We start from the raw sequence: 13,621 nt of genomic DNA, 5'->3' as shown, positions 1-13,621 counted from the left end.
GTCTGAGCTACTACACGTTGCCTTTGTGTTGCTGCTACAAGATGAGGTTCAAAACTGCCCCTATTGCAACAAAAAATATAAATAAATAAAATAAAATTAACATCACTCGTATGAGTGCTTAGTTCCAAAATGTTTAGGTAGCGTTGTGCGACAATGTTTCGCGTCCTTCCAATATTTTTATGATCCCAATTTGTGTGATCCAAACTTTGCCATAATTTACGCATTGTATTAGCTGTGTAACCCAAAACGGACTCTGGCCTCAATTGTTGGGAATGAACACCGTCAAGTTAGGAGACCAGGCCAACTACTTCAAATTATTTATTATGCTTCCGATATTGTTTTCAACACCAATTTGAAAATTTAATCTGATTTTGCGAAGTGTAATGTAAAATTATTACACGTCGGTCTTTACACTCTCTTGTCAGTTATTTTCCCTGGGTTGGCCATAGTTATTTATGAAAGTTTCGAATTTTGATAATCTACCATTGAGCGGCGTCACTCTTGTTCTGTCTATTAAAGTTTTTTTGCCTTTATGGTTTCGAGAGTGTACGAGGGAAGTATGTGAGTAGAAATGGCCTGCGTTTCAGGTAGGCTGTTATTGTTGTCGAAAATTTGAATACTTGAGGTATATCTTGAATAAAAAGAGAGCTAAAGTTTCATATTTAGTGAAAGATATGGCCGTGAAACGAGAAAATGAACTTCAGGGCACTATTTAAGCGTCTGCTGTATTTGCAAAGCGGTTATCGCCTTTGGCTTTGCAGTTTCTTAACCCGATAAATTAAAAACATGTCCCTAGAGCAGACGGCATGTGAAGGTAAGATTGCATGGAGTGCGGCCTCCTGTAAATATTTTTATGCTTTTTTTCGGGATTGTTATTTTCGTGGATCTTACAACTCCACGTTTATAATATGTGATTGTGCAATAAAACTTTCATTCAAGCGATAAGCTGGCTGCTTTAAATTTACCTCACTGTAGCTGTATTTGTTTGGAGAGAAATTGCTGTTGTTTCGTTTTCTGTCTTAATACAGTGCCATGATGTGATGTTTGGTTTAATTGCAGTATTGTACACAAACTTTTGTTATTGTGACATAGTAAGTCATAATGGGTAAAATGAACCGTAGCATTATACCAACAGCACCTGAACCTTATATATATATTTTTTATTTATTTATTTATTTTTTGGTGTTACTGATAGTTCCTCACCTTCCTAATCTGATATTGGATAATTTCGTAATTCATTACGAAAAATTAGGTTTTACCTAATTTGGTAAAACTGGAAAGCAAATGATAATCAGTATATACACACCCATATAGGAGAGACATAGTCGAACACTGCATTAAAAAGCTTTCTTTTTGCAGTAAACGCAAGAAAGACTTCAGTTCTGAAAATTGCAGCATCTGGAGACTAGGCATCTGCAAGCTAATTTAATTGAGGTGTTAAGACTTTGAACGGATTGAGCAAGAGGACGAATGCTGAAGGCATTCTTCCTCTTGCTCAGATTACACAAATTGAGGAAAGATGGTTGCAGAATAGGTTGTGTGAAGTTTGCCTTCAGCCAGAGGGTGGTTGATTGTTAGAACACTCTGTGGTTGTAGAAGTGGATAGTTCAAATAAATTCAAGGAATAGCTAGACAAATTATTGGAAGGGATGGACAGGTGATGTGGCAAGTTTTTTTTTTTTTTTTTTAACTGATGCTGTTATAAGCTTGCTTTCTTGAATCATTTGCCACTAATACTACTAATGTGACCTGTTATTCGTTTATTGTGACCTGTTATTCATTTATTGTATTTCTTGTTAATTTATTTATTTGTAAAACGTTTTTTTGGTATCCGAACTTGTGTGACCACCTCATTGCTTACTCTTTCAGCTCTCTCTGTCTCTGGGTATTTTCATGTGTTTATTTTCTATCACTAGGTAGTCTCAATATTAATCACTTGGTAATAGATCTTGTTACCAACCTGGTCAGCATGGATTGTCTTTGTTGCTGTGACAATACTTTTTATGTATTTCACATGCATGTAACTAGAAAAGTTCACTAGTAGACTTTTCCTGTAAACAGAATTCATTTATAAATACTTATTTACTACAGATAATTTAATCTTAATTATTATTTACTACAGGTGGAGTATATTATAATTATTTACTACAGATGGAGTAGCTAAACTAATACTTAAAAAATATATATATGAATACAATTTTGATTTAGAATGTAACTGTCGCATTGGTGGAAATCAGATAGGCTGATATAATTTTGTTATATGACAGACTGTATCTCCCAAGCAAAATGTAGCATCTCAGCAGTTGCAAAGATGTAGATGTTATAATTGGTATGTAACATGACTGTGATATTTGAACTTAGAATAGTCAAAATGATGAGGTGTATGAGGACATGAATGGCAAACAAGTTAGGGGTGGAGTAGCATCCATGCATGTGTCAAACATTTGCACTGCTTAAGTTATAGCAGTACTCTGCCATGCACCATTGCTGTCTGTATGCAGCTGGAAGATGTGCCTGTGGAGCATGAGAACTAGACACCAGCTGAATAAAGGTGGTTCACCCAAAGAGCAGTGGAATCAACATTCATGGTGTTGACATGATTAAGATATGGACTTGTTATGTGTGGTCACCACATTGTCTTTATTACTACATTAAGCAGTACTATTCAGTCTTGTAGCAGAACTGTTATTGTCAAGTGAATATATTTTATTTAATACAAAATGGAACTTCCTTTTTAAAAATAATATAACTTAAACTGCAAATTTTCATTGGCCTTCCTCATTTGCACCCTCAATTTAATAACGACATTTATGTGGGGTCTGGGAGGCTCACTTTTTGTTTTAATTATAAAATTTTTTTTTTTTTACTGAATTGAAAGCTGATCTATTTTTTATTTTTTACTAAACTTGATTTAAAAATATCAAATAAGTTTTTATTGTATTTTTTTAGAATTTTCAAAGTCATCCCTCAGATTGAAGCACAGATGCTCACATAGTATCTGGCAGATGCAGTGTAAACATCTGTATTTTTGTTAGCTGTTTGCATTTAGCCAATGAAACAACCAAAGCTCTATGGCAAGATTAAGATTAGATACCTATCATTGGCTTCTCACAGACATCACATGGGAATTGCCTTGAAGTAAGACAAGCACTTTTGCTCGCTTAAACTACAAAAAAAAAAAAAAAAAAAAATTGTTTCTCGTAATTCATATTATATATTGAAATGAAAATAGAACATATTCTATACTCAGTTAGAATACTGCTGGACAAGGGGAGAATTTGATTTCATTTACAAATTAAAAAAAAAAAAAAAAAAAAATGATGTTTTAGATGGCATACTAGCAGCAGAACATTAAACAGAAAGAATATATAATAAATCCAAATTAAAGTTAAATGTGGAATGAAAAAACTTTACATGTTTGCGATAAAATTAATTAATTTATTTAGCACTAAATTTTGTTGAATTTAAATATAAAAAACTGACTTTCCTTGATCCTGATCAACCATGATTGGCTGAAGGTATATTAGTGATAAATCTGATGATAGCTCCCCAAAGAGCAATCAGAAACATTGCCTGCAAGTTTTTTTTTTTTTTTTAAGAAAACCCTAAATACAAAAGGTATTAGAACCTGTAGTACTTAGTACCATGGATGGGTTGAAGGGTTGAATGCTGAGAAGATATTTGTCAACATTAGACTTGAATTTCTTTAGGAAATACATGTCAGGGAGGTTATTTCAGAAACCAGTTGGACAGTAAATGGATGTTGACTGGCTTAGGTACATGTTTGGACTGGTTTGGAAGACTGAGGGAGAATTATAGAAGCCAATTCAGACTGGTGCCCATGAAAGTATCAATAAAAAAGGCATGAAGCAGAAACAGTATGTGTAAAAGAAAAAGGAATGGAGAGCCTTTGTAAGAGATCATATTTAACTTAAATATCCTCTTTTGAATGGAGTCTAGAAGGCTGAGAAAGGTTATGATGGCACCACCATAACCTTTCTCAGTTTTTGGTAACTATATTCCATGGTAGAGTAGATTTGAGATTTCTATAGAGTGAGTAGCTGTTTAAAAGAAAAGTAATGTTGGGAGCAAAAGAGAAAACCCAATTTTTTAGATGCAGAGGAAGTAATATTTGTGATGTGTTTTTATCAAGGGAATTTAAAAGTGAGGGTAATTCCAAGTGGAGATATGTGATCTTGTCAAAATCTGAGTTTCACTGAAGATAAGCATAGGAGCAGAAGAATCGTTTTTTTTTTTTTTTTTTTGAGATATAAGCCAGGACTGAGTTTTAGAAGGAATGAACTATGGATAGGATTGCCGCCTGTTTTACAAAAAAAAAAAAAAGTTGGAAATCCAAAAGATGTAAGCTTATTTAGAAGGCTTTAATGAAATGTCAAGAGCAACTGCTTGAGTTTCACCAAACTTTTCCCATTGTACTTGTTTAGATGAGTAACATGAGAGTGTCGGTAATGGATCAACACTGATGGAATCCATACAGTGATCATTGTTCATATGGAAGATTTCAAGATAGTTTACGAGTTTGCAGTTAATGAATTTCTCTGTTACTTTAGAAAGAGAAGTCTGTGTGTAATGGGACAATAATTGTAGGGATTTGTTGCCCTTTTAGGACTGGCTGGATGCGAGCAAATTTCCAAGCAGAAGGAAAAAAACAACAGTGGAATAAGAAAGTTAAAAATGTGACACAAAACAGGAGTAAGCTCAGGAGCACAGGTTTTGAGAGCAAGTGGAGAAATAATGGTCATTTGATGTGTCTTTATTCACATACATCCCCATTGAGCATGGTGTGATGTATATATGTATGGGATTGGAGAGGGATGACAATCTTAATGGAAAGGTGTCCTTTAGTATAGTATAGAAGATATTTTGTAGCAGTGTAGATTTGTCTTTCTAGTACTACCATGTTATTTCAAGATACTGTGTATAAGCAGGTTCTGGCGCTGCTATGAGACCTCTAATTAGTGCTATTGTTGCAAACTTAGCCATGGAAGAGCTGGGGTCCAGAATTTTTGATGGGTCTGCTCTACCTCCCACCATTCATGCCTGCCTGCATGGAAATGCTATGTCGATACATTCAAGGTTCTCAGCTTCTTCAACGGTTTCTCACCTTTAATTCACTTCACTTCACCTCAGAGGGAGAAATAGACTGTACCCTCATGTGCTAGGGACAATGCATGCATAAGAACAGTTTAATTGGGGCCCTATTGGAGATAGGGCTGAGTCCCACTGTATCTCCTCTGAGGATAGGAGGGACAAGATTGAACGTGTCACAGTGGATCTCTGAAAATGCGGGTACCCCAGAAGATCTTGGACAAACATATACGAGAAGCGAAACACGGGTGAAGAGAGGCATTCTCGCCCGTTTTTGTCACCACATACATTCCAGACTATCTGGGCTTAACAGAGGGGATCTCTAGAATTACACACTTGTCAGACATGCTGTGTGCAGCTGCCAGGGCGAAGATTGCACACAGTCGTGTCAAAGGAAAAAATCTGGTACCTATTGTGGTTACAAGTGGTGGGGTCATATATGAGATCAAATGTCTGGACTGTGGGAAGTACTGTGTTAGAGAGACAATGCAGGTTCAAAGATCACATGGGGGAATATATTAACACAATAAAAGATGCAGACTATGGGAAATCTGCTGTGGCTGAACACTTCCAGGAGGAAATTTCTTCGGGCAATGCTGTCGTTCGCATAGGTATCGGAACCGCAAATGGCTCGAGAGCTTGCAAATTTGTTCTTCGGAACATAATAATACCATCAATAGAGATAGGGGAGTCTGTATTCATCTCTCTCTTTGAAACCATAATTCTTGGGTGGGATGAACGGTTCTACCTGGCACACTCCCAAGCCATTTCCAATCCCCATGCACGTGTGGGATAATGTTGCGAGCCGTGTCCATGTTAAGAATGTGCTGTGACAGTTAAGTTTTACTGTTGATAAAGGAGGTTGTCACCTTTGAAAGGTATGGTTTTTATTGCTTTTAATTTCACATATTTTAATTTTATCTATCATTTTAGCATTTTTAACTTTACAATCAGTGTATTTTATTTTTACAACAAATTTTATCCTGTCTTATTTTATTATTATATTAGTAGTGGCCATATAGTGCAAGGAAACCTAAGGGATTATGTTGTATCAGCCAAAAAAAATTAATAATTAAATAATAATAAGAGAAAAGGAAATAGACAACCTATGCATTTCCCCTAGGTAACTATCCAGCTGACTTTTCAATTTCTCCAACCTGTCAGTCTCTACCACCCATGTAGGCAACATATTACAGTAATTTATAACTTGCTGGCTAAAATAAAACTTCATGCAATCCACTCTAAACATCTCTCTCTCCCATAACTTTAATTTATGGCCCCTAGTTCTAGAATCATTTATAACTGTGGAAATTTCACCTCATCTGTTGCCTCTTAGAGCTGTGCAACCCACATATATGAAGTCTTTCCTTAAAAGGACATCCATTTTCCAATCCCACCAGGTGAGTTACCTATCTCTGGACCCTTTCAAGGAGCTCAATGTCTTTTTTTAGGTCTAGTCTCCACACTTGAGCACAGTATTCCAACTGTTGTCTAACAATAGCCTTATATAATAGGATTGCGACATCCTTATCTCTACTAGAAAATGTTCGAAACCATGGGCCTTCCTTGCAACCTGTCTACAATGCTCTGAGAACTTCATGTCTGACAGTATCATAACACCCAAGTCCCTTTCCTCCACTACCGACTTTAGTTCAACTCCACCAAATGTATGCATTATTTTGGGGTTACTGTTCCCCAGGTTTAATCCAGCAAAGTGCAAGACCTTGCACTTTGCTGGATTAAAGCATAGCTGCCTCTTTTCTGACTGTCCCTGAAGTCTATCTAGGTCACTCTGAAGAAGCTCTTCTTGGTGATTATTAACTACTCTACCAATCTTTACATGATCTGCAAATGTAGACATCATGCCCTTCATCAGTGTCATTTATGAAAATCAAAAACAACAGTGGTCTCAATACACTGATTCTTGGGGAACCCCATTTCTTACCTTAACCCAATCTGAGGAATAACCATTTGTCACACTCCTCTGCCTCCTTCGGGTGCCTCCGTAGCCAGGTGGGAAGGAGCAGCAGTGCGTAGCACACGCTTCTTGATTAGACCGGGGTTCGAGCCTGTCACCACCAAATACGGAGGATGTGGAAAGGTCAGGGAATGACCACCGCATATCCCGGAGCAATATGGCCTTAGTTGCTAATGCTCCAAATAACTAACTAACACATGAATTGGTGAACACATGAATCTGCCTCCTTCTCTGAAGCCATCCTGCCATCCATCAAAGGATTTTTCCTGTGATTCCAACCTGTTCCAGCTTATAAAGTAACTGCTCATGTGGGACTGAGTCAAATGCTTTGCTGAAATCCCAATAAACAATGTTGAAATTATTCCTTAAATCCAGGTTACCATGCTCTGTAACCTTTAGAATTCCATTTATATCCAAATGATTCTGAATTCCACCCTTGATCATTTCCTCCATGATTTTCCCTACTACCAAAGTTAGACTGACCGGTTGGTAATATCCCAGTACATGCTTAGAACTGCCCTTTTGTATTGGAGATATGTTGTCACTTTTTCAATCCATCAGAATCACTCCCAAGTCCAGTGAGGCTCTCAAAATTAGCTTCAACAGTTCAATGCACTCACTTTCTGCCTCCCTTAAAATGATAGGGTGATGCCATCAACCCAAGGAGCCTTACTTGCCTGTAGGCTCAAAAGTTTTTTCATTAAATAATCATGTTAAATTTCAGTATCATTAATTACATATTTTTTAACTTCACTCCCATGGTTTCTCATTGACATAAAGGGTTTTTCTTCTGTAAATATCAATGCAAAATAACTGAGTTCATTTGCAACAACAGCTGGAATATCTAATACTGTCCCACGTCCATTACATAAGGGTCCGATCTGGTTTGTCCTCCTCTTTGCATTTATATATGCAAAGAATGCCTTATCCCCATTCTTTGCTCTCTTTGTCAGTTGTTGTTATTTGGTTTTTAGGAGCATTAGCAACTAAGGCCATATTGCTCCAGGAATATGCAGTGGTCATTCCCTGACCTTTCCGCATCCTCTGTATTTGGTGGTGACAGGCTCGAATCCCAGTCTAATCAAGAAGCGTGTGCTACGCACTGCTGCTCCTTCCTACCTGGCTATGGAGGCGCCCTTCTCTTTGCCAGCGATTTCTCATAATCGGCCTTTGCCAGCCTAACCTTTTTCTGTGGCACTATTACAGATCAGTTTCTAGCTGCTATAGGCTTTAGTACTTTTTATTGCTCTAACTTTTTCGTGCTGTTTTTTTCTTCTCAAGTAATCTGGCAAATTCATTATTCATCCAACTTGGAATCCTCCTCGTGAAGTATTTTTTTTAATGGTATATATGCATTCAAGGCTTCTGTGATTAATGTTTTAAATGTTATACCGTAATTCAATTGTATTCTATGTCTGTCTGTCCGTCCGTCCCTCCCTCCCTCCCTCCCTCCCTCCCACTGGTTCCTCTACTATCAGACCTATTATGTTATCTGATTCATGGGTGATGATCAGGGGTAGAATATTCTTTTCCCTAGTACTTGCCCTAACATGTTGATACAAATAACAGTCATCTAGTTGATTTAAAAATTTTGTCTCTCATGTCAATTTTCCTTCCTATTTGCTCCAATCAATTAGAAGCAAATTAAAATCACCCATAATAAGACATTTACGCTTACTTGCCCATTCCATTTGCATGTAGAGGCTCTTATCATAATCTTCACAATCACCTGGCCTGTAGATTACTCTCATTCTCATTATTCCTTTGCTTCCAACCATCTCACACCATACAGATTCTATACTAGAATGCGAAACATCTGAATCCAGGAAAGCTTTCGCCATTCTCAGGCATGATATACATGACCCCACCACCCATTCTATTTTCCCTATCCTTCCTAAATACATTATACATACCATACTGAAATTCATCATCCCCTAACTCTGGGTGGCACCACCTTTCCGTAAGCCCTATTGTGTCAGCATTACTTTTCCTAACCAGCAGTTGGAATTCACCCATTTTATTGACTACACTTCTGACATTACTGCATAGACAATTAAGACTTAGTGTTCTTGTATAGTTAACTACCCTGACACACCCCTTGAAGTTATTTAAGCTTTCTTTCCTGTCATTGGTTACCCACTGATTTGAAATGCTTCTGCCCTCAGAACATCTTGCTAATATGATCTGTTGCATTAACAGACAAGAACCGTTCAAGTATGTTCAAGTGTTACTTTGACCAATATTATCAGATAAACACGTATTTATATTCCACCCAAGACTAGCAGTTCTCCTGAACTTTTAAGGTATCCTCAATAATACAGTCTATCCCCGACATATGTAAGAGATATGTTCCCAGGACTTTTTGCGTAAGTTGAGTTTTATGTAACTCAGGAATGATTAATAAAATATTGTTACTATATTCTTAAAAGAATGAAGAAAAACAGTTATATGCCATAGCAATTAAAAACTTTTATCTGGGGACAGCAGTGAAGTAGTACCTCTTTCACTTATTCTCTTAGGCTGCACCATTATAATGTCAAAATAATTTTATTTAAAGAACTGTACAGGGTTAAGCTACAAGAGATGCTGTTGCACCTTACTATGTGCAAATGAAGCACTCACTACGCGGTGATAGCTTGACACGAAGTCGTTGAAAAGGGTTGGACGTGAATTTCTGCTTCACCACAATAACCCAATGTGTAACAAATATTACATACAAAATGCAAACAAAAGCTCCCACTTCGCTTTCAAACAAAACTGAACTGACTCTACAATCCAGAAGGAAAGGATGTAGAGACAAAGGGCTAGAGTGTAATTCTCCAAAAAAATAGCCAATGGGACATAGTCCATGTGGTTTTAACATTGAGGGTTTCTCTGAAGTGCTTCTACGTAGTTCACCTGTCTCAAACACGTTGAATATTTTAAAGCTGAAAATGAAATGTTAACTGTAGTTATCTAGATTCTTGTTACACTACGGGTTATTATCCAACATAGCTTTTATGGGAACAAAGTCAGGGACTAACTGTACTGGCAAAAACCCTTTTCACCACCTTTGTTTAAATGTATCCCGTCTCTACAAAACAGATTCCTTTTACCTATGAGTGCTGGCCAAGCTGATTAAAAATTTTCCCCCAAAAGCCTTGCAGAGTCCTTCAGGTCTTGAGTTAATACACAAGGCTTTCAGCGTATAATCCCTCCTATCGTGCCCAGTCAGAATTGCGGACAAGACGTTCTGACCTAATTCGCAGCATTTCTTCAGCATGGTTCTATATTTGTGTAACAAATCACATTGTGTGCTTAATATCGTTAGTCCCTACATGAATAATAATATTCTCTTTACCCCTTTAAAATCTGACAATCTGTTGGTAATGTCATTAATTGTTGCTCCCAGCAGATATACCCTGGTTCTAGTCCACCTATCTGTTATTACAAAAAAATATTTTCCTGAAAATGGCATCTCCGAATAGAACTAAGTCCTTCCAAACCAGAGCAGTTTGCACTTGGTTATTCTGCTCTGTGGCCCGAATTGGGGGTGCATCACTTGGTAGGTTACTAGTCTTGAGTTGCTGATGAGCTCCCATTTTAATAAAGAATCTTTAATGATTGAAAAACGTAACTTAAAAAATGTAAACTTTAATGACTGACACACTATTTTTAAAATGCTTCAATCATAGACAGTAGGTGTGTTTCATTGCAGTTATTATGAGCAATTTCTACAAACACACATTGATTGTAAAAAGAAAGTTGAGGTTTACACAGCTGAACAGTGGATATAGCATGAAGCTAGTTTCATGTTGCTTGTTTTTTTTTTTTTTTTTTTTGTTGTCTCTGAAGTTATTTAGAGAACAAATGTAACTATAAAATCTAGATGTATACACATAACTAGGATTTTTTGTTATGCAGATGCCCAAATAACACTAGTGTGAAAATAGGGCAGAACTCAGCTGACTTTAAATATATAATTTATATGGTGTATTTTGATCAATGTATTTATTCTCTCTTGTTTCCCATTACTCTTTTAGATCTCAAAGCATTTGAAAGGAGATTGACAGAAGTTATAGCATATCTGCAACCTCAAACTAAAAGGTGGAGAGGTATGTTAATTAGTGATTTTTATTACATTTATTTTTCCAACCCATCTCTTTAAAGTAATATCTGGGTATGTGGCCCACTAAAGATGTTTCTAATAAGTATTGAGAGTATGTCCCATGTTATAAAAAAATTAGCTAACTTTATTCATACTCTTTAATCTTAGTTATCTTAATTTAATGTAACTTAATTTTTTAGTATTCGTTTAAATTATTATTAATTGTTTATTTCAAGCTCTTTCCTCTTAAAATTTGACTGCCATATCATGATGTTAAATGTATGTTCAACCAAAACAATTGTCTCTAATTAAAAAAAAAAATTTTTTTTTTATGAAAACCCCAAACATGAGAGGTATTAGAACCTATACTATTTAGTACTGTGCATGGGTTGGCGATTGGGAAAATCAAAGAAGGTAGCCAAGAAGGATGTCTGTGTGTGTGTGCTAGGTGCAGAGTGTTAAGAAATTTGGTGCCAACTGAGTGTTCTGATGGGTGCCTATGAGAATTTGAAAAGTCAGGTAGATGCCCTCGAAGGCATTAAAGTGGTGGACCCATCAAGCTCTCAGCTGCCCAACTCAATGCCAGAGCCCACTCTTGTGCATCAGTCAACACAGCAGCAATCTCCAAGGCAGAATGTGCTGGTCCCACAGTAGCTAGTTATTGTCGGTGACTCTGTTGTCTGGGAAACAGGTAATATATTGTGCAAAAAGGATAAGTGGAATAGGACCAGGGTATGTCTGTCAGGGGAAAAAGTTAATGATGTAGAGCAGATATCATCTTTTTAAGAGTAGGAGATCAGCAGATATACTTAACAAGTACAGGTCAATGTTGAAAGTTGAGAGTTAGGGTTAAATTTGAAATTGTCTGCAATTCTGGTCAAACACGATAGGAGGGAGTATATGATGCGAGCCTTGTCAATCAATTCGGCCTTGGAGAGATTGTGTAAGGCTCATGGGGTAATATTTTTCTCAGTGTGGTCTTGTGCTTATTAACATGAGAGACTGTTTCTACAGGAATTGGATACCCTTAAATAGAAAGGGTACAAGAGTGTTTGCTGATGAAACTATCGAGGTAGTGTTAGGTGGGTCAGAAAACTGGTAGCTTAGGGGGTTTCACAGACAAAGATTAACAATAGCCGCAGGCAGACGTGAAAGTGATTCTTGCACTGCTTCTATTAGTAAGAACAGGGGCGTGTATACTTGCAGGTATACCTGCTAGGAGTATAGTAAATAAATTTGAAGTGCTGCTCAAGACATCAAAGGTGGATATTGTTGGGATATCAGAGACATGGTGTCACACAGATATAAGCAATGCAGAATTGGAATTTGGGGACATTGTGTACAGAAAGAATAGATAATATAAGAAGGAAGGAGAGGTTATGCTGTTGGTTAAGAAACACAAAATCTAAGGAAGCACATCCAGTTGACATAGATGGACAGTGTAATGTTGAGTCAGTTTGGTGTTACATAAGCACTAGGAAAGCAGAAATGAGTAGGAGTGTATTAAAGGTCTAATGCAGGGGTTCTTAACCTTCTTAGTTCCATGGACCCCTTTGCCAGTCAGGTGAATGCCACGGACCCCTTCTCAGAATAATGTTTTTAAATGCATAAAATAAAATTACAAAAAAACCAATTTAATGAAATAGTTACCAAAATTTAAAAAAAAACATTATACAGTAATATATGTTTCTTTCTTAACACATTGAATAATAATACAATACATTTAAAATATAGGAAAGTTGAAGTTAAATTTTATTTTTTAAGGACATATCAGTGTGAAGACTGTTGTTGTTTATCTTGAATAAGAAAATTAAACTGTGGTGTGGTATTTGACAAGGCAACACGCATGTCATGTTGGACATCTAATCGATTTCGATTTTTTGTTTTCATTGTTACAAGTGCTGAAAATCCCGATTCGCACAGATATATTGTTGCAAATGGTATCAAAGCTTCCATAGCTCGCTTTACAAGACAAGGATAGGCTTCTCTCAGGGAACACCAGAATTCTCCAAGGGTTTTTGAGGTAAACTCCAATCGTAGTAAGTTTTTTGGCCTAAGATCAATGAGTTCATCTTTGGTTAAGTCAACATCTTCGATACAGTTTATATCAGAAAGAAAAGGATTTCGGATCCATAGTTCAATTTTCATGCCATCAAGATAGAAATAACTTTTAAAAGAGTTCTGTAATGTTTCCACTTGTTCGCAGATATCTCTTTTCAAAAAAATTGAGAGAGAAGTTTGCATTTCAACTACATCTTGGTAAAACACTTCCTGCAACAGTGGAAAGTTTACAATAATGTCGGTCTCTACTCTCTTCTTCCATGTTGGTAACTTAGCCAAGAAAGCTTGTAATATTTCAGTTGCATCCATAATGGTGACTTCATGACCTTGAATGGAAAGATTTATCTCATTCATATGGTGAAAAATATCTGCCAGGTACGCCAACC

The 13,621-nt window shown here is 36.7% G+C and overlaps 1 protein-coding gene across 3 annotated transcripts in view; it reads left to right on the top strand.

The window, feature by feature from the left end:
* LOC150082433 (nuclear envelope phosphatase-regulatory subunit 1-like) overlaps positions 1 to 13,621 on the top strand; it is a 72,634-nt gene that overhangs the window by 21,211 nt on the left and 37,802 nt on the right. Inside the window, exons 1-2 of one of the 3 annotated variants that reach the window (XM_090378606.1) lie at positions 535 to 587; positions 11,110 to 11,181. In XM_090378606.1, coding sequence (XP_090234732.1) covers positions 572 to 587; positions 11,110 to 11,181 — 88 coding nt within the window. In that variant the 5' untranslated portion in view covers positions 535 to 571. Of the gene's footprint in view, positions 1 to 534; positions 815 to 11,109; positions 11,182 to 13,621 lie in introns of those variants that run through there. The other 2 variants (XM_090378604.1, XM_090378603.1) reach the window with 2 other exon arrangements.

This window comes from Mastigoproctus giganteus, chromosome 7 (genome assembly GCF_048544385.1).
Source record: "Mastigoproctus giganteus isolate SK-2022 chromosome 7, ASM4854438v1, whole genome shotgun sequence".
NCBI classification, from domain to species: Eukaryota; Metazoa; Arthropoda; class Arachnida; order Uropygi; family Thelyphonidae; genus Mastigoproctus; species Mastigoproctus giganteus.
The sequence above is the reverse complement of the archived record's forward strand: the minus strand, read 5'-3'. Positions and strand labels throughout refer to the sequence as shown.